Genomic DNA, 21,465 nt, shown 5'->3' with positions numbered 1-21,465 from the left:
AGAAGGGCACCTGCCTCGCGGAGCCTGCAGCGTCTCTTTATGAACACGGGGTTAACTCAAGGACGAAGGTTACCCCAGAGCCCTCTCCTGGGTCACGGTGTGTGTCAGTGAACTAACTGCGCTGCGTATCTTTCACAACAAAAGTGTGGTCATTCCGTTTCTTCTCTCAGAGGGAAGCCGGCAGTGTGATGTCATTCCCTATTTTTCCTTTCCAGTTTGGCTTCATTAAAAAGTGAAGCTTCTTCTTCTTCTTTCTAGCAAAAACACGGTTAAAAAAAAAAAGCCATGACATTTCCTAGCAAATCCAAGAAGAAATGGTACAAACAGGCACTAAGCTTGAAATGACCATACTTTACTCCTTGCCTTTGAATTGCCTCATCTTACATCTTACTAACCCTGATGAAATTAACTTTGGGGTCACTTGTGCTCCTGGAAATGCCTTTTCATTCTTGATTGCCCAGCTCTGACATTTCAGAAAATCAAAACATTCAGAAATTTCCTTCCTGTCTCCAGGAACTTCTGGAGCTCTCTTTGCACTCAGCTCCCGGCTGCTCTGTTTTCTTCTAAGTCTATCTCAAAGACTCCCTCCTTTGACCATTTTCCCTACTGCAAATGGGAACCCGAGTTTAGAGGATTCAATCTGACACTGTTACTCTGATGTAAAAAATAAAATAAAATAAAATACAGCGGCCCTCAGTTCTATTATAATCATTTCACCTTTGCTCTCATGCCTTGTCATTCCTCGGCTCTGAATGGAACAACTGTATTTTACCTCACAATCAAGTGACCTGCTAGAAGAAACTGACTTAAAAAATCTTAAGTCTAATGCCATATGCTAATTTCCCCAATATTATATTATTATTCTTGGAACTTTCTAGCTCTTCCTGAATAAGAACAGTGAACCAGGCAGCATCATGGCTACTGCACAGCCTGTTTTGGCTGCTATGAGTATGCAGCTGCTGGTCCATGACAGGTGATGAACACAGTGAGAAAGTTATCTTTGAAAGGGACTGGCGTCCTAAAGAAAGGGGTACAGTCCATCCACGGCAGGGTCATCAGGAGCTTGAGGAGGCTGGTCACAGTGTGGCCACAGTCAGGGAGCAGAGAAAGATGGCTGCCATTCAGTTTGTTTTCTCATTTTGATGCAGTCTGGTTTATAGGATGGGGTAGCCCACATTTAGGACGGGTCCTGTAAGCTCAATTATCTGACAGAGGCCATCTAAAGCTACTATCATTCTTTTAGTCTCAATGCCCAGCACACACATAAAAATAAATGGTGCCTGTGAGTTCATCTCAAAAATCTTGCTCAGCGGACATTTAAAGTACAATGGCTGAATCATGTGTGCATTTGACGTCCTTGATTGATCTGGAAAGCAGGACTCAGTGTTTGAAATAAGAATTCCTATGCATATTAAATCAAAAACTTGCATCTTGATTCTCCAGTTACGTCTATAAGTGTGACTCAAAAGTTCTGCCGGTCTCTAATTTGCAGGGACAGGTGTGTCTAACAGAATCACAAATTTGCAAGGGTTTCCTGAGAGTTTAAGTTCTCACCACTGTGTTCACTGCTTCTGTGAACATATCTTATCTTGCTCAGTCTTCACCTTTGTGAAGTCTCTTTATCCCCCACCCCCACCCCGCCACCTTTAAAAACAGAACTGAGCCAGGCAGTGGTGACACAAGCTTTTTAATCCCAGCTCTCTGGAGGCAGAGGCAGGCAGATCTCTGTGAGTTCGAGGCTAGCCTGGCTTACAGAGTGAGTTCCAGGACAGCCAGGGCCACACAGAGAAATCCTGTTTTGGAGAGAGAGAGAGAGAGAGAAGGCAAAGTCAAGTATCTTACCCAAGATCACACCAATAATAAGTGGCGGCCTAGGGGTCTATGGTATTCCCTCACCTCTCTGTGATTCTAAAGCAGGTGAGCCCACCTCTGTCAGCATGGTGTAGAGAGAGGACATTTGAGATCACTACCCCTGATACTCGCACTTGTCTGGCACAGTCCGCTCCGGCAACCCCACCTGTGATCAGTGTGACACTCTCCACGTGGGCTTGCCCTCTTCTGGAAGGTGACCCAAGCTGGGTGCTTTTGCAGAACAAAGCCCATGTGAGAATGTTAATGCTCCCGAGAGATGCACTGCAGGGCCTTTATCAAGCTCCCCTGCGATGAGTGAAGGTCAGGGCCCAGTCCCTTCAGAATAGCATATGGGAACAATGACTTCAAGTGGGGCTCTGACATGAAGCGATTTCCTTCATCCTTGGCCTCATAGACATCTCCAAGCATCCCATCATTTCCCTTATGCAACAGGAAGAGTCGCTCTAGTCCTGGCTACTCTAGAAGCTAAATAGAAAGATCACTTGAACCCATGAGTTTAAGAAAAGCCTGGGAGATTCCATTTAAAAAAAAAAAATGAGGAAAAAGAAAATTTCCCAGAAAATGAAAGCATGCCCTCAAAGTCAAATGTCTGTTTTAAACTTAAAACAAAAATATTCATTTAAAAATTTATTTATGTGTGTATGCTTACATGTATGTATTTATGCCCACATTGATGCCCATATGGGGCCGGGACCTGAACTCCTTTCTTCTGCAGAAATAGCAAGCATGCTTAAGCATGGAGCCATCTCTCCAGCCCTCAATGCCAAATTTCTATCGCCGACCAATCTACCAACCAAATGCCGTAATCTTTTCTACTACTCACAACAGATGCAATTAAGAACAAAACTTTGGCTACCTTCAATGACACTTGGTACAAACACCAATTGTCTCAAACAATAATGATTAAAAACCAAATGGAAACCTAAAATAATGGCAAGTAAACTATCCTCGTTATTGTTGAGAGAAAAGACAAAATTGATGCAGGCTTGCAAAAAGATTGACTGCTCAGTTACTTCAGCTGGGACGAGATATTGTGAGTCAGGTAAAGTTTTGATTTTCAAAATAATGCCATAAAGTTTCCCAGAGAGAGTCTTACAGTCTGTCCATCTGGCAGAGGCAGCGTCACAAAAGGTGCTTTCTGTCTTGATTTTATCTTCAACTCAAACACACAGAGCTTGGTGGGTTTCTTAGCTAGTGGAGGTGGCCATGTGTGATGTCCCAACCTTTCTCTTTTCCAGAGAGGAAAGCTACTGACTAATTTAATGAGCAACTTTGCTATTTCTAAGGCTTCCTTGGGCCTCTTTCCACCCACACTGGTTCTTCAACACAATAATGAATATTGTGGTACAATGGCCAGAAGGTAGGCCTTAGCACAAAGACCCGAAAGAAGAATTCTAACGAGTGAGGCTAAAGGGTGGGAGGCTGCATTGGCAGAGCTTGTCAAGGGCAGTTTGCTCTCAGTAGCTCCACGTCCTTGGGCTCCTTCCTGGTGTCCATTTCCAAGGAGTCAGCACCCACGTGTTTGCATTGAGTCGAGGTTAATGGAGCAGAGGAAAGGCTGTGCAGGACAGAAAACACTGCATCTCTCTTCTTGTTGGTCACCCGGACTTGCACCCAACGTGGTTCTGCTGAGCTCACCCGCTATGCCAAACGAGGAAAAGGATCAAGTAAACTAAATTTGAGCTGTGCTCACCAAGTCGGAATTGCTGGGGCAGCACGGTTCTCCCAGGCTTAAATGACACTGGAGTGCGGGTTAGTCTTCCTTGCGCAGTGAGGAAAGGAATGATCAAGTTTCTCTTCCTTCCGATGCGCTCCGGTTTCCCTAGGGTTGTTGGGTCGAGTCTGCTCTGATGGAGGAGATGTGGAGCAGGAATGTTGGGCCAGCTCATTTTAGGAGTCTAACCCCTCAGAGTTCAAGCAGCAGACCCGATGGGCCCCGTTTCTCAGAGAATGGGTACGAGAAGGTTTGCCAAGACATGAGACCAGTTTTCGTTACTTTTCTATAGCTGTGACAGAACACCAGGACTAAGGCAACTTATGAAAGACAACATTTGATTGGGATTATGGTTGCAGAGGGCCAGTCCATGATGGTGGAGCAAAGCTATGGCAGACAGAATAGCTGAAAGCCCACCTCTTGATTCATAAGAAGGAGGCAGAAGGCTAACTGGGAATGGCAGCTAGCACTATTTGAGAAAATATCTTTAAATATTCAAATATTTAAATATTCCAAAAGAAAAAATTAAATTTTGTTTGGAGAAAATGCCAAGCGTTCCAGGTTCGGAAAATTGCTGTGTCTTCAAAGTGTGACCTGAGCTGGCAGCACCACCATTCAGAGATGGAATGGTTACATCTGTGCTGAGGTCTCCAAGGATCGCTAGATGCCCATGGAGAGCAAAAGCTCTAGTTTTGCCCTGTGATAGTCTCTCGCCTTTCAATTTTCAGAACTGAGTTTTTGTCTATTGTATTTCTCTCTTCCAGGGTGACCCAGGGGACCCAAGCAGAGGAAATAACAGAATGAGACCATCAAAGTTCAGCTCAGACATGGTCCACCAGGCACAACTGAATATTATATTTATGAAACAGTCAATTCCATTTGCTTTTCTGGAAGGCACAAAACATGCATAATAGACTCAGTTTGGCAGGTTCTTTCTGAAGATGAGAAAAACCTCATATGGAAGCAGGCAGCTTGACAAATCATCAGTGGTTTACAGAACTCCATGCTTCCCTGGTAAGCAATAAATGGAAAAAGCCAAGCTAATGACATTAAGATATTATCAAGCTATCTTATGTCAAGAAATTATCAATGATATCAAGATGTTATCAAAAGTATTGGTATATGAGAAACTTGGATCAATAGTTATGCCTCACATGCTCTAGTGAGTACACAGCAATCCTAATTGCTTTTAAAATATCAAAAAATAATTAACTACAATGTTACAAAGTTCCTTTTGATCTCTGTCTCCTGGTCATTCCAGTTCCTTGATGCCTCTTTTTCCCCCACCAAAGGACACTTCTAAGTCTCACAAATGACAAAATCCCAGCTCCACATCAGTAGAGCATTGGCCAGCCTCCCCTCTATCCAGACCCTAAGGAAGTAGGAGACACAAGCAGGCCTAGAGTTCTGTAGATGTATATGTAAATATGTATATACATACATATGTATACACGCACACGTTCAAGCAGCAGACCTGATGGCCATGTTTATGGGCTCATTTCATAAAGAATGGGAACAAGAAGATTTGCTAAGACATGAGAGCCATCTTTGATACTTTTCTATTTCTGTGACAGAACTCCACAACTAAGGCAACTTATAAGAGAAAGCACTTGGCTGGGCTTAAAGGCTGCAGGGGGCTTGTATCCATGATGGTGGGGCAAAGTGATGGCAGATGGAATAGTGAAAGCCCACATCTTGAGCTATAAACAGGAGCAAGAAGGCTAACGGGGGATGGCAAGAGTTTTTTGAAGCCTCAAAGCCTACACACCGTCACATACCTCCAACAATAAGGCCATCCCTCCTAATCTTCCCCAAAAAGTTTCACCAACTGGGGAACAAGAATCCAAATATAAACCTATGGGGGCAGTCTCATAAAGCCACCAAAGGACCGGATGGGAGAGGGTGCTGTAACACCATAAGAACCACAGAATTTGGGGCCTCTCATTCCTCCAGGATTGAGCCAAACTCCTCATAAGATAATATCAATAAAGTGAGATTTAAATTCAAACCCATCACCACCTTTGGGCAATTTAGGGACAAGACTGATTTTATGATCTTGAATCTCCTTGCTTTAAGTGGAAAGAGCTGCTGAAGCTGGAACAATGTTCCCGTAAAATGCTCAATATGCAGAGCACACAGCCCATACGCGGGGCTAGGCTAAGCTTTAGTACTTAGCTGATGCGTTTGAAGAATGAAGCTATATAGATGCAGACCTGGTAAAATAAGATGATGTTTCTTATTTCTATTCAGACCCGACAGTATTAGGCCTTTTTGGTTTTGTTGCTTGTCTGCTGCTTTTGTCTATTATGTTCACCTCCCTTGAACATCAGCCCTTCCTCCATGGCCACAGGCAGAGCAGCCAGCCCATCACAAGAAGATAGAATACGGCAGAGATTGGTTATTAGATCAGCTAGTAACGTGGCTCGCTCCTAATCTTTTCTGCTTCTGCTGCAAGAAGCTGTTTAACTGGGATCAAACCATAGAAAAAGAGCTAATCACCAATGCACAGCTGAGCTGTCAGAAAGTAGGTAGTGGTCATTTGATATGAGGCCCAATAGTGAACAATATTCATAAGTTCATTAGACAGTGGTGCAGGCCCAGGTGGCCTGTGTGTAGAGGAAGCACTCAGTGGGTCTTCTCTTCTTCCACCCACTCCGAGGTCCCAGTATCCGCTCTTCCTGGTTCCCCCTTGAGGTGGGTTCATGAGATGCTCTTATAGCCTCTAAACTTGCCCTTTATCCCTCCACTCTTAGAATTTCCATCTGATTTTCATGGCTTTGATAAGGACCGCTACAGTGTCCTCGCAAATTTTGCTTCTGGTTCTGAATTCTCTGGACCCTTTCCAGAACCAATTTTAGGCCTACATTTCTGAAGCTTCCTGGACATCTGTAGTAATCTCAAATCTGACATGCTCAGAGCCAAACTCACTAATATTTTCTGATTGCCATCCATCCATCCATCCATCCATCCATCCATCCATCCATCCATCCATTTATAAGTACTGGGTCAAATACTGGGGATGAGGATAAGGCTTTTCTTAGTTTTATGATCTCAGAGTGTGACTCAGAATCAAAGACTTGGAACTTATGAGTCAAAAAATATGAGTGACTGATTCCCAATACTCAAAGTTCATTAATGTAAAATGAACCTTCAAGCTGAGGGAGAAAAGATGGTTAGTTTATGTCACATTTAATATCTGCAAAGCTAATACCCAGACCAGACCTATTAATTTGCCAGTTTCTATCAAAGATGTCATAATTCTCCCAGTCACTCCAATGAGATCAACAACCCTTACACTATCTCAAGCTCAGTGGCCAATCAAAAAGCATGTTGTGTCTTCCTTTTGGCCATGTCTCATATCTGCCATCTCCTTTCCCTTCGAACCACCCCTGGGACTGTTCCAGGCCGCTGTTACCCTCCTGAAATCACCCTGATCTTGGCTGCAGGCCTGTTTATTCTGCCCCTTGTCTTCCGCCACCGCCTGCTGACGAACCTGTACCATTCAACTCTCCTTCTAGCCACCCTCCTCCAAGTCAAGCCACACATGGGTAAAAGGGTAAACGTTCTGACTCCCCTTGAGCACGCTACTCTCCGGTGATGTGTCTCAGATCCCCCTCAGCACCGGCTAAGCTGGGACCTTCAGAACATCAGCCCCAGGGGTTATGCTATGGGAGGGGTCTGATGATGCTTGGAAAAGTGCTGTTTGAACTTTGCCGCTTGGACAATCACCTTCTCTTTCCACACAGCTTCTCTCCCAAATTCATTTGGCCCCCAAACTGCTTTTGCAAAGAACATACGTTATTGTCTCTCCCATCCAGGGTCTCCAGAAAAGCAATGGGAGACAAGAACCTGTCGGCTGCACGTGATAGGCTACCTTCCCTCTGATTATCTTCCCAAGCGTTCTGCTCACTCTGTTCTGCTCACTGTTATTCAGCCTGCTCTGAACAGTGTGTTTCCTTTCCCCCTGGCTTCCATCATTTCTCTAACTGGGAACACTCCCCTCCCGTTCCACTCAATTAAAACTTAGCCTTTCTCTGATGTCCAGTTCTGGTCCCTTCTCCTGTGAATCCTTTCCAAAGCTCTCAGCTGAGACTACTGTAACTCGTTTACCTGCCTCAGAAAGCCAGGCTCTCTATAGGAAGAAATTTATGTGTTACGAAGCTAGAGAAATAGCATGATTTTCTTATAAAATTGCTTCCAAAGTAATTTAAAGGTGAGACCACAGTACACGCACACATACAGAATGATCAGATCTTCAAGCAGCAGGCTTAAGATCAATAAATAACTTACCTTGAGAATGCAAATTAATATAACAACTATAGACAGACAACAAGACAGATCATACTTAAAGATAAAAAAAGAGCGTTGCCATGTGCCAATGTATGCCATTACCCAAAGGAAATGAAGTCAGTGCACATAAAGAAGCCTGCATTCCCATGTTTATTAACGCTAGTCACAATAGCCCAGGTGTGGAATCAGCCTGATGAACACATAGAGAAAAGATGGACTATCCATAAAATGGAGTGTCATTTATAGGAAAAGAGAGAGAACCAGAGGTCACCATGTTAATGAAATATCAGGAAGACAAGTAGCCACATGTTTTCTCTCACATGTACAAGGTAGGATGACCCAAAAGGAGCCCTGAAAGTGGTAGAATTGGCTACAAGGGAAGGTAAAGGGACCAGGGAAGAAGGGCCTCGTCTCCAGTGACTTGCACAGTGGGTCACAGAAAATGACCACCCAGAGGATGCCTCCAAGGAGACAGTACTTTCTCGGAGATTCACAGCATATGTAGAGCCTATTGCTTCTCAATTCAGCCCTGGGAACAGAGATAGAAGGACAACAATCTGCTAAGACAGTGGCACGTCCTACAGGTTTGTTCACCATCCGGCTTAAATGGCAACAGTGAGGCAAGGAGATCGAGCTTTGGACTTTCTCAGCTCCTGTTGTGGGTGCTAGCCTTACACCCGTCTATGCCTGCTAAGCAGGAAGCAGGTATCCCAATACACAGCACACAACAAATTTAAAAAAAAAAAAAAATCTGTCAGCAGGGCTCGGGGATGGATCACTGGGCAAGAGTGCTTGCTGATCAAACATGGAAATCAGAGTTCAAATCCCTAGCGCCCATATAAGAATGTTGGGTGTGGTCATGTGTGCCTGAAACCCAGACACTAGGGAGCAGAGACTGGTGGATCCCGGCAGCTAGCTAGCCGGTTGGTCTAGCTGAAACAGTGAGCCTCAGGTTTGGTTAGCTCTCCTGTCTTGAGGGAATAAAGTGAAGAGCAATAGAGGGAGACGCTTAATAATGTCTTCCTCTGACACATGCATGAAGTATATACCTACATACACACGAGGCACACAAATAACACACACACACACACACACACCCCACAGCTGCTAGAAACTTTTTCAACAGGATGCATTATTTTTATCTAGGGCATGTACATGTGTGATATCATGTATGTGCACCACATGCATACAGGTGCCTATGAAGCCAGGAGAGGGAAGGGCATCATCCCCTGGGACTGGAGCCACAGGCAGCTGGGAACAAAGTTGGGTCCTTTGCAAAACCTGTATGTGCTCTTAACCTCTGAAGCGTCCCCCCAGGCCCCCTGCTTTCATGTTGAGACCTTCAAGTAGAGCGGTACTGAGTTTGCTCTGTAGACTCAGTCCACGGTGGACAGCCCTGGATAGCCTGTGAAGTCAGACATGGGTGCCCACTGCACGTGGTTCCTGGCACAGACCATATAATCAATAACTGCTTATACTGAGTGAGCTGAAGACAAAGTCATTCTCAGTCCTCGGGAGCTTAGTCTACGTGGGGACATCTAGAAGTGTCTGACTGAAGACAGTTTTGGTGGTCACGGCGGGGCAGCTAGAGGGTGAACGCAAGCGTTTTCACACACGAGGGACCACTGTGACCGGGGCACAGAAAGTGTGACCTGGTAGCATTGTCACCATCAACCCTCAGGCAGTGTCTCACAACAATCGAGGCCCCACAACTCAGGACTTGCTAGGCTGCCCCAGAGTGGAGAATCTAGGGGCAGCAGCCCTGCGCCCCACCCCCGACTGTGTTCACTAGACGGTCAGATTGGATCCGGGTGCTCACCAGGGGCTCCATCATGAAAATGTGATTCAGAAACATCATGCTGTCTTCGAGAACCTGATTCCTCTGGTTCTCAAAGGTGCGGGAGAGTACGGAAATGTGTTCTCGGAGTGACTCATCCAAGATGCAATCTTCAAGAAACTCCTTGGTTTCAGTCCTTTCCTCCTCGTCCAGATCATCACAGACCCTAAAGAAAATGAGGAAATGTGAGGGTCACCGTGGGACGCCATGAGGAATTGTGTACAGGGGCTTGCTTCCAGTCTCCTCTCCTGGGAATATCCTCACATCTCCCCTGGGTGGTCCCTCTTTGTCCCGAGTCTGCAGTGAGCAGGTGACCTTGTTTTGCCTTCTCAGAACTTTCAGAGTTTGATGATCTTTTGTCACCTCCTTCCAGAAGTCCTCTGGGATTTCTTCCCAGAATGTATCTGAACAAATATTTCCTTTTAGATAGTTGTGTTTTCCAGGCTTATTTTTAAATTATTTAGCATCTGCCCCATCTCTCACACGGAAAGGATGACTTTGTTCCTGTTAAATTTGCCTTGCCTTAATTCTTTCCTAGCAATTAGTTATCTAGGGAATGGAGCTGGTGAGGGCTGGGTTTAGATACTGATTTTACAATCTATTTCCTAGCTCTGAGACTCTGGGAGCTGCCCTGGTCTTCTAAACCTTAATGCCTGTTCCCATAAAATAGAATTGATGGGAACAGAGTTCCTAATCTAAGAGATGGGGCTTAATGGTGACCCAGGTCCTGTTTCAGTTCCTGGCACAGGGTGGGTGCTTTCTCGGTACCATCTTGTTGCCTGGGTCAAGCATTCACAGTGTCTAAGATGCCAAGCTTGTACAATGCTTGATGCACACTAGAAGATGTCTCCTTTATTCGCTCTCCAGTTCGTACGGTCTGCCACAGTCAGTTGCTGCCCTCACTTTCTGAGGTCTCCTTTCACCCGGGCTCTGCTCTCCTGCTGGACACCTGCCCCCGTCCTCAGCACTGCACTGCTGTGACCCTGGTGACAGCTCATATTTAGCAAGTGAGTGTCGAATGGGCACCTGGGGTCACCGAGTTCCTCAGCTCCGACTTTCCAGATGACCTCGTATGAACCAGAGGCTCCATTTTGTTAAATGGCTCTTTTAAATAATGTTCCGAGCCCTTTGGCTATATGTAACACAAGGAAACTAAATAAATGAGCTTGGTGGTGTGTTCCAGATCCAAGGAAGAAAGCAGCCTGCACTTCTCTTCTGCTTCTAGGTGGGAAACAGTATCCAAGGGAACCAACAGCGGTCCTCCTGTGCCACTGGCCATATCAGCTCAGGATGAAAGGAACCTGGTTCTTTTCATTTTGCTAGCTGGCAACCATCTGAAAGGCTTACAGATTGCACATTATCTGTGTGGTGGTTTGACTGAGAATGGCCCCTGCAGACTCACATGTTTGAATAGTCAGTCCCTGCTTGCTGAAACTATGTGGGAAGGACTGGGAGGCGTGGCCTTGTTGGAGGAGGTGTCTCACCAGGGACAGTGTTTGAGGTTTCAAAAGGCCCAGGCCATTCCCAGTGTGCTCTCAGCTCTCAGCTGTTCCTGCCTCTACGCCTTCACTACTCTATACTGAATCCTAACCCTCTGGAACTGTAAGCCAATTAAAACTTTTTTAAAAAGTACATTGCCTTGTTTGTGGTGTTTTATTATGGCAATAGAAAAGTAACTAATATAATTTGAAACAAGAAACTGCACTTGCAGTAATAAATTCTAAAACAATCATAGAAAGAAACAAAGGTAGAGCTACATTGACCTTCTTTACAATACGGGGAAGTAAAGTGGGTAAACTGTATGTAAGGGCTTGATGCCCTGGAACTAGAGTTATAGAGAACAGTGAACCACCATGTGGATTCTGGGAACTGAACCCTGGTCGTCTGCAATACCAGTGAGGCCACTTAATCATGGTGACATCTTTCCAGTGTCCTAAGCAGAGTTTTCTGGAGATAAATCTCAAATTACAAAATATTACGTACAGAGAAACCCCATTTTTTTTATTTTTAAAAAAAGAGTAAAAGGGGGCGGGAAGCATACTCATTTTGCAAATGAATACACTTACATATACTAAAATATTCCTTAGGTTGTCTCTGGGTCATAAGATTAGAACAAATATTTTTTTATCTTAATCTTTGATGTAATTTTAAGGAAAATGAATTATATATATATTCACTACACGGTTTCTTTTAAATCAGAAAACAAGTCAAGTTAAAAATTCAACGTGAATTAGTCCTCAGATTGAAGCCTAGCAGGTGTTTCCACGGTGGCCCAAGCTGCGAACACTAGCAGGAATGAGCCCAGAGCTCCATCTCCAGGAGAGGCATGGGGAAAGGACGCAATGCAACGGGCCATCTTGCAGTAGCAAGGGAGCAGGTTAGCTACACACAGTACCAGGAAGGGCCTTAAAACACAGAGCCTAATAAAACAGAAGAAAATAGGATGCAGAACATCACATCTAGCCATTGAAACACCTATTTTCTGAAACAGTATTTATTCCATGAGAGTAGATGCACCTAAAAAGACACATACTATGGTGTCCAGGAGACTGTATAGCAATGGGGTATGGAATATAAGAGAATAAATACAAGGTCTGTTGTGTCAGTGAGGATAACAATGATGATTACAGGGTTACAATGAACTTAACTCTTCCACTAGAAAGTGAAACAAAAATTCCCAACAGCTGCACCTTTTCTATGAGACTTTGGATCAGTAACAGCCACAACAAGGTAGAAGGAAGAAGGGGAAATCCCAGATGTCCTCTCTCTGCCCTTGAGGAGGAGTCGGAGGCCTAGTTGAGAATATGCAGTAACCCTGAGCCACACTGATGCCTGTGCTACATGCCTGTGAAGGGCTTCACCATCTTATCGTGTTGATAACTGTAGTTTCTTGCCTCTGAGGTGGCTCAGTTTTATAGAGGAGGAGATGCCTCATAAGGAAGCCTTTTTAAAAAGGCCATCCTTGTTTTTCAGTGAGTATATGAATCTTACCCATGGCCAGCCCTTGCAGCAGGCTATAAAAGGTGATGGAATGGTAAAAGTGTCAACTAGACAAGATCTGGAACCCCTAGGAATTGAGATTTTGAGGAATCCTCCAGAGCAGCCTAATTTGGATGGGAACGCACACCCTCATTGCGGGTGGCCCCAGTCCACCAGGGAGGCTCCCGGACTGACTGAATTAAAAGGAGAACTAAGAAGAACCCAAGAGCTAATCAGCATTTGCCTCCTGACTGTGGATGTCATGTGACCAGCTGCCTCACACTTCTCTTCCCACGACCCCCCCCATCAGGACGCACTGAACCCAACGATTGTGAGACTCTTTCTCATGGCGATTTTGTCAGGTATTTGTGCTGCAATGAGGCAAGTAACTAACAAAAGTCGGCAACTGGATGTTGAAGAGACCAAAAAGTAAGTTCCACAGCCTTCAGAGCTGGGAGAAATCTTTCCATGTCTCCCTATAACGGGAACAGAATAAATGGAACCAATGGGGACATCACCTTCAAACGGACTGTGTGACCCTAGTAAGGAGAGATTCAGTGACAATGCGATAAGTGGAGGACTAGAGGCCGCTGTCCTGTTTACCGGGTGCCATTTAAGTCTTTAGAGATTTCTGTAGTTGTTGTTTTTGTATGACACCAGGGAAGGAGCTCCTAAACATAACTGAATCACACTTATTACAGTAACCCAGGTGGAAGGCTTAAATATCAATTAAGATTGAATCGTGCCATTTCCTGCACCTGAATGCCATGAAATAAATCCCTGCTAATCACGGTGTGGGTTGTCTGTTGAGAATGCTGTGATGTCTTGAGCAAATGTAGAAATTAGAACCACCTGCTCTGGAAACTGTGACCCTTCTGGAGACATTGGGAGCAATGTGAAGGCCCACGCTGAGTCTCTGAATACAGGGACATGAGGACAATGAGTCTGAAAGAATCTTGCAGAGTGTGTTCAGCCGGACACAGCCAAGGAAGAAAGGAGGGATGCACATTTTTTTCTGAAGCGATGAATGTCTTTTTCTAGCTCCAGAGAAACATCAAGAAATAGAACAAAAGGTTGGTTTTTAAAATGGGGTCCTTAATTTCAGGTTCTTAAGGCATTTTCTTTTCTTGAGAAGAACAATTTTAAAGTTTCTTCCTAGAGGAGGGGTATCTTCCTGGCCAGAACCTGGAGCCTGGGAACAGCCCCACAGTTCTAAGCCCAGAGATGTGTCCTAAGGCTTCAATACAGTAAGACAGGCAGGGAGTAAGGGTACTCTTCCCAGAATGGAAAGCATAAACTATTTCCTGGGGCCGAAATTCCTCCACTAGGAAAAGAGATGGCCACATCTTAGATCACCAAGATTCTGTAGGCAAGATGCCATGATGGATGGAACAGGAGTTGAGGCCATTTGTTAGAAGTGTTACATTTTTACAGTGACCTTTGAGCAAGTTTCCGTGCTTGTAGATGAATGCCTCGGTGTGAGATGGAAGCAGCTTTGCAAATAGCCAGCAAATAGCCAGGGAAGGCACCAGAGTCTCACGTAAGAAGTTACACTTATGTTACATCTTGGGTCCTTAGGATGCTGAGACCCTTTAATACTTCATGTTGTGGTGACCCCAGACTATAAAATTATTCCATTGCTATTTCCTAACTATAATTTTGCTACTGTTATGAATCATTATGTAAATAGCTGATATGCAGGACATCTGATGTGCAACCCCCCAGGGGGCCATGGCCCACAGGTGAGAACAGCTGCTCTACGAGTTTAAGCTAGAGATGCTGAACGAAGAGGGGGAGAGAAGCAAGAAGCTGCTGTGCTCCTCGTCGGAGGCAGGGGCATCACTTCTACGAAGGACTGTGTCAGGGACAACTGCTCAGGCCTTGCTAGGGAACACAAGAGGGGTGTGGGGGTGTGTGCTGCTAGTTAATGCTCTTGTTGCTGCTTTTTTTTTGCGGGGGGTGGGCAGGTACCCGCCCGAGAATGTGCAACAAAGGAAACCACAGCCATTGCACAAAGCACCGCCATCCACACTCGCTGTTCAGTGAAGCGCACACAGCTCTCAGGGGGATCTTGTTTGGAGAGAACGGGTACTTATTGGCAATTCTTTCAGAGACAAGGATCCAAGTCGAGAATAGTCATATCAAGTTGAGGCATGTTTGGGACTGTGTCGAAGAACAGGAAAGGGAAAAGGGAGAGGATCAGACATAAGGTGGCTTAGTCCGCTCCCTGTTCTGGCCCACAGAAAGCATTCAGTAGACTCTTTTCTTAGGTAAAAAAATAAGTTACGCTGATATGTGTCACCCAAAGAGGAAGTGAAGAGAATCCTAGTTAGAGATCCAAAGCCATTGTTTGTTCTAGTTCATTGCTTAAAAGCTGGGCATGGTCCTAAAGAGCATATATATATATGGAGAGAGAACCTCATTCAGCCATAAAGAAGCATGTAATTATGGCATTTTCAGGAGCACAGATGAAACTGGAGATCACCACGCTATGTGAAATATGTCACCTCACAAACACAAGTACCGTGCATCTTTTCAGATCTAGAAGCTAGACAAAGGGAAGATAAAAAGGATGTGAGACTGAAATGGTGACTACTGGGATGTTGAAACGGAGAGACCAGAAAAACCTAAAAGCAATAGAGGATGAATATGATCCAAGTTCACTGTCTACATATCTGTAACGCAAATGTCTTAAGAAAAGTTATACACTATACACACTATACACTTTCTGGGGAAAGTGGGTGGGGCTGGGAGATAGCTCAGGTGAGAGAGTGCGTACCATACAAACGTGAAGTCTAGAATCCACTTCCCCAGAGCCCATGGGAAAAACGAGGCACAGGATGCAAATCGATAATCCCAGGACTGCAGATGTGGAAAGAGGGGAACCTCTGGACTGTTGGCCAACCAAGCCAAGTCTGCATTCTCCAGGTTCAGTGAAAGAGCCCATTTCAAAATAATAAGGTACATTCATGCACACACAGACACACATTCACATACACGTGGTCAAGGATTTAGCTCATTTGTTTGAGTCTTTACCCAGCAAGTACAAAGCCCTGAGCTGAATCCCCAGTACTTGATAAAACCAGACAAGGTAGCATATAACTGTAAACCCTGCTATGAGGAGGTAAGGGGCAGGAGGATTAGGAATTCTAGATCATCCTTGACTACACAGTGAGTTTGAGGCCGGTCTGGGATACATGAGGTCTTGTCTCAAAACAAAACAAGGCAAGACAAAAAACAAAACAAAACAAACAAAACCCAAGAAACCCAACCAGGCAAAGAAACAAATAAAACAGGTGATTTAGATGATAGCGATAGATAGATAGATAGATAGATAGATAGATAGATAGATAGACAGACAGACAGGTATAGACACACATATATCTTAGATATATAAGCTAAGGGCATAAGTGTCAGGGGAAGTGAGGTGAAGACAGAACTTGTGTCTGAAGTTCTAGTCGGATTGTCTGGCACTGTCTGTACCTGCCATTTCCTTTCTTTCTTTTTCTTAAAAAAACAAAAAACAAACAAACAAACAAACAAAAAACACCTTTAACTGATACTTTTTGGACATTGGCCTGGTACTATAACCAGCCTCATGGAGACATGGTTGAAGTTAAAGCTGCAATTTCTCCTCTCCAAAATGCTCTACCATGGAGGGCAGCTGTGGACATGCTGCCACGTGTCCCCTTTCACCTTCTCTGTCCTTGCTCTGACTCCAGCTTTAACAGAGCTTGGGCCTTTCCAGTGGCTGCTGCAAGTTCATCATCAGCTATAGAATCGGGCCAAATGGAGCAAGGGGGACGCTGCTCTCTCTGCATTCTTAAATGCTGCGTTTCTTTTTAAGATATTTCTCATTTTTATTAGTATTTGTTAACTTACACATGAACAGGTTTAGTGATGTAAAAGTACATACACCACTGGCATTTCAAACCACGAGGTCTAGTGAGGTTTGTAGGCAGGAAAAGCTTTTCTCTGCACGGCGACAATCCTGTGATTAAAGCTCATCTCCTGGTAGACCCAGCTTCTGCCCACTGTGTCCCATCATTGTTCTGGGTCCTTCTGATTGGTTAGAGACAGTGTGCTGGGGGACTTTTGTCCGCTCACCAGGGACCTAAGACTTTTATTTTTATTCCACACTAACTGGGTTTTAAACAAGCCTTGAAGCCTTGAAGCTTCCCAGGGCTGATCTTTCATGAAAATGGGGAGACAGGGACTGAAGTAAAATTCAATGAGAACGGCAAAACCAGAGAGGTCGGAAGGAGATAAAGTGAAAGCACAGCTTTAGACAGGCCAGGAGGGGTCGATGAAAAGAAACATCCAGAACGTAACTGTGAGGTAGGGAGCTAAAAGCCAGCAGGTTTTTACATTTTTCTAATCTCTGTTGCTATCCAAAGTATCATTTTTTTAAAAAGCAGACTATTAAAGATCCCACCAAGAAATCATTATTAAATTACATGGCCCAGAGAGACTGGGCAGTATTGCAGAAACCAAGAATATAAAAATCATTACATTTAAACCTTCTTTACCTGCATTCTTCCTATTTTCTGGGAGCACCTTTTTACACACACACACACACACACACACACACACACACACACAGAGAGAGAGAGAGAGAGAGAGAGAGAGAGAAGAAAAAGAAAAATGAAATGACATTGATGTCAGTCCAGAACAGATTATTTGGGGACTCACTGTAAGAGTGGATAAATTTGGTCAGGGCTGGGAAAAGAAATACACATGTGTAGAGTAGTGCTCTAAAAACAGTAAAGACTGTCATTTTTGTTGTTGTTTTTTTTTTAACTGTCATATTTTTAAATTGATTAAATCTTTAATTATCACTACATTATAACCATGTTAACTTTAACTGAGCATCTACAATATTTGATGTTACAAAGTTCCCAAAGGGCACCTCACACTAGAGTCAGTGTCTCAAGTTTGGACATTGTTTGTGATGGCTAAGAATCTGCCGTCAAAATCAGCTTCCCACCGTCCCCCGACATTAACTGGATTTCCCCCCTCTGTTAACCCTGCACTGTTGCGGAGAGGTGGTTTCTGTTACACACCTAAGTTTTTCTTTGTCCTCATCTTCTGGGGTAGCAAATATTTTCCACTGGTAATGGGCAATGATATTAGAGCGATTGTGAATGGTTACTGTCTGCTGATTGACCAGGGATATGTAGGTTTTCTCGATGGTCAGAGAATTCTTGTCCAGTCTTATATTCACATCTATGGCTGTTCCACAGAGACGCACAAATACTGTTTCACCTAGGAATGAACAAGGTAGAAACACACTTTAAGACTTATTCTAGGATGAGGAGATGGCTCACTTGATAAAGTACTTCCCATGTAAGCATGAAGACCCGAGTTCAATTTCTCAGAACCCACACAAAATGCCAAACATCTGCTCGGAACCACAGCGCTGAGGATGGGGCCACAAATGGATTCCTGGGGGCTTGCTGGCCATCCAATAAAGCTAAAGGCGAGACCCTGTGTCAAAAAATAATGTGGATTGACGAAGACACCTGACACTGACCTGAGGCCTGTGCAGACATGTATAACACATCTGTGTGCACACATGTAGGAGACTAATTCTAGAGTGATACTTCTGGTCTTTAAAAAAAAAATCAGGATAAGGTTAGGGACTGGTAGAACAACCATTTCATAGTTTATTCTCCCCAGGCCTATCAATCCAGGGTCAGATAACTCAATTACTGCCCCTGGTTGAAATGACAGGAAATTAAACTATCTTCTTTGGTCATTTTAGGAAAAATAAGCCACACGCACAATGAATTGTTAGGGAAGGTTCTCTAAGGACCTTCTTCTTCATAAATATCAGGTGCACAGCCTGGCAAGACCATGCACTACAGAATTATTAACACCTACCTCGTCTTTAGCTCCAGCACGAGCTAGTGTCTGGTTCTAAAAAAATGGAGTCAAATCTACTTGGGGAGAGCTGCTCATCACCAGGGAATTGAAGTCCTGATGGGGGTCAGAAATCAGGCTCCGTAAATTTAAAACCAGAAACTGACTGAGCAGAATCACATATCCAAGGAAAAGTGACAACAGCACACAGCACTGTGCCTGGGCAACGTTACACGAAAAGAAAACAAAAAACAAACACCACGAGGTAATGTAAAAAGACTATCAGGACGAGCGGCCCTCAGCAAAGCAGTAGTCCTGGACTACTGCAGACTCGCAGGCATCTTCATCCGAGGTGTGTGAAGTCACTGGGCATTCCTTAAGAATATCCTTTCTGGTGTGTGTGTTCGCTCTGCATATACGTCTGTGCCCTGTGTGCGTGTCTGCATCAAACAGGCTGATCACGCTGGAGCTCAAAGGCCTTTCCCTTTTAGGTGTTTGTAATTCTGAGGTGAATGGCCCTCCCGGCCAGGCTGTAGGCCTGAAGAAGACGCAGACCCAAGGACTGCAGTCTGTGTGCGACTACATCACTCTAATGTTATAACAGAGAAGGGGGCTGGAGAGATGGCTCAGAAGGTAAGAGCGCTGGGTGTTTTTCCGGAGGACCCAGGTTCAATTCCCAGCACCTACATGGTGGCTCACAACCAGCTGTAGCTCCAGTTATAGGGAATGTGGCTCCTTCTTCTGGCTTTTGTGGGCAGCAGACATGCACAGACAGATATGCAGAAAACACACACACACACACACAAAGCAATTTTTAAAAAACGGAAAGGATATACATTTTGTGGATCCGTGCTGTGCAAGTTTTGACTAGAATCCCCAAAGCATGATCGGTCACCCTTTATTTCCAGAAAACATTTTTTATTTATGAACAATAACCTAGGAGTCAAACAGCTAATTTGGCAAATTAATAACCTGAGTTCTGAGAAGCTGCTTCAGGCATGGGGGAGCTCTCTTGCAGCAGTTCAATGGAGCCAGGTGGAAGCCAGTTAATCTAGACCTGGTTATAACTCAGTGGTAACTTAGATTATACAGACCAAATATGTCATTTTTCACTATTTTAACACTAATTTACATGTCTGTTTTCCTGTTCCTAGTCCTGGCCAAGCAGACTAGCTTTCACGGTTTCCTACAACTTTTATCAAAGAAACTTTTCTTAAAGAAAAAGCAAGCATCCAGCCTTGGAGTCTAATGTTTAAAGATTGTAGATAGACAGACAGATAGATAAAATAGTTATACACAGATATATGTATAGATCATAGATAGAGATAGATAGAGATAGATAATTAAAATTTAAGCACTTATAAAAGCATGCACAGACTTTCTGAAGAAATTTAATTGGTAAAAGCACAGTTCTCATTTGCATATTCTCAATTATGAATGACTCTGAGTTCCATTTATGAGTTAATAGACAAGATAAAAAGATCTTCCCTATAAAATCTGGTTCAAAAAGAACCATGCCTTCAAGATGAGGGTGAACTGAAAGGAAATGGCCCTAGTATACTATCAGCTACCTTGCTGAAATTGCTTCTATCTTACAGAACACTTTAAGCTTCAAGTTTATGCCATTCAGATTCTGACCCGGGATACTAGGAAAAACAACTCATTTTCCTTTAGAGCCGTGGTTCTCAATCTTCCTAATGTCGTGGCCTTTTAATATAGTTTTTCATGTTGTGCTGACCCTCAACCATAAAATTACTTTTGTTACTACTTCATAACTGTAATTTTGTAACTGTTATGAATTGGAATATAAATATCTGTGTTTTCTGATGGTCTTAGTAAGCAATCCCTGTAATGGGGTTGTTTGACCCCCAAAAGGGACACTTGACTCCCACAACCCACAGGATGAGAGCTACTGCTTTAGATGAAGGCATCTACTTCTGAAATTTCAAATTTTCAAACAGCACATAGCCAAAAATAATGAGGTTTTCAAAGAACTGCAACCCCACATGTTAGAACTACTAACATGTGAAAACAGAAGTGGGCTCACCAAGAATGGGAACCAGGTACCACCAGATAGAGACCACACATCAATTACACATAGCATGTTCATAGGAACCAATGGAGGATCTTGAAGCTGTATCTAGAGAACAGCAGACTGAAAAAGGATCTAAAACGTGGAGAATAGTCACACTCTAGGACTTACAAGGGAAAAAAAGGCCTAAATCTTAAAAAAGACTTCGAAGGAGGAAAACAACCTTTAAGGAGTATCTATAATAAGAAAATTTCAATTTTTTATGATTTACAAAATACAAAAGGCAGCATGAGGAAATAACACGAGCACGGGGTTTCGTGAGGACCTCAAAATGGTGACGGTCATGTCTAACCAACACGATTATTTCAAGAGATGATGGCTAAGGATTTTCTGGAATTAAGAAAATTAGTTCATACTTCAAAAAAAAAAAGGAATTTAAGTGTAGTAGACTAAAGAAAGTGCATACCTAAATATATTACAATAATAAAGCCCAAGGAAATCAAAGACAAAGTCCTGGAAGCAGAGAAAGACACGGTATTACCCTCAATGGATCCATAGATAGAATTATACCTGATGTGTTAGCTGAAACAGTGTAAATTTTAAAAGGAAAGAACTTCAGCCTGACCAAGGGGGAAAATATGACAACCAAGAAGTCTATAGAAATTTTTCAGGTTTTTAATTTTTGTCTGAAAATGTTATTATTTTGTTTTTATCTTTCAAGGACACTAGAATGCTAAAATGCTCCCAGTCTAACTTTTTTTTTCCTTTAGCACTTTAAAGATGTCATTCTGTATCTTCCAGCTTTCCTAATTTCAGCTGAAGAGTTTGCCACCAGAACTATGAGTGTTCCTTTAAAGGTAAAGTGTCTTTTTTTTTTTT

At 43.6% G+C, this 21,465-nt stretch overlaps 1 protein-coding gene across 1 annotated transcript in view; it reads right to left on the bottom strand.

Annotated features, from left to right (window-relative positions):
* The window catches only part of Hydin (HYDIN axonemal central pair apparatus protein), a 352,204-nt gene that overhangs the window by 243,409 nt on the left and 87,330 nt on the right, over window positions 1-21,465 (bottom strand). Inside the window, exons 8-9 of the mRNA XM_055621008.1 lie at window positions 17,756-17,957; window positions 9,696-9,879 (exon numbers count right to left, since the gene is read on the bottom strand). Of these exons, the coding sequence (XP_055476983.1) occupies window positions 9,696-9,879; window positions 17,756-17,957 (386 nt within the window). The remainder of the gene's footprint in view (window positions 1-9,695; window positions 9,880-17,755; window positions 17,958-21,465) is intronic.

Source organism: Psammomys obesus, unplaced genomic scaffold, assembly GCF_907164565.1.
Source record: "Psammomys obesus unplaced genomic scaffold, mPsaObe1.curated_primary_1811, whole genome shotgun sequence".
Classification (NCBI taxonomy): Eukaryota; Metazoa; Chordata; class Mammalia; order Rodentia; family Muridae; genus Psammomys; species Psammomys obesus.
This window is presented reverse-complemented; position numbering and strand designations above follow the sequence as displayed.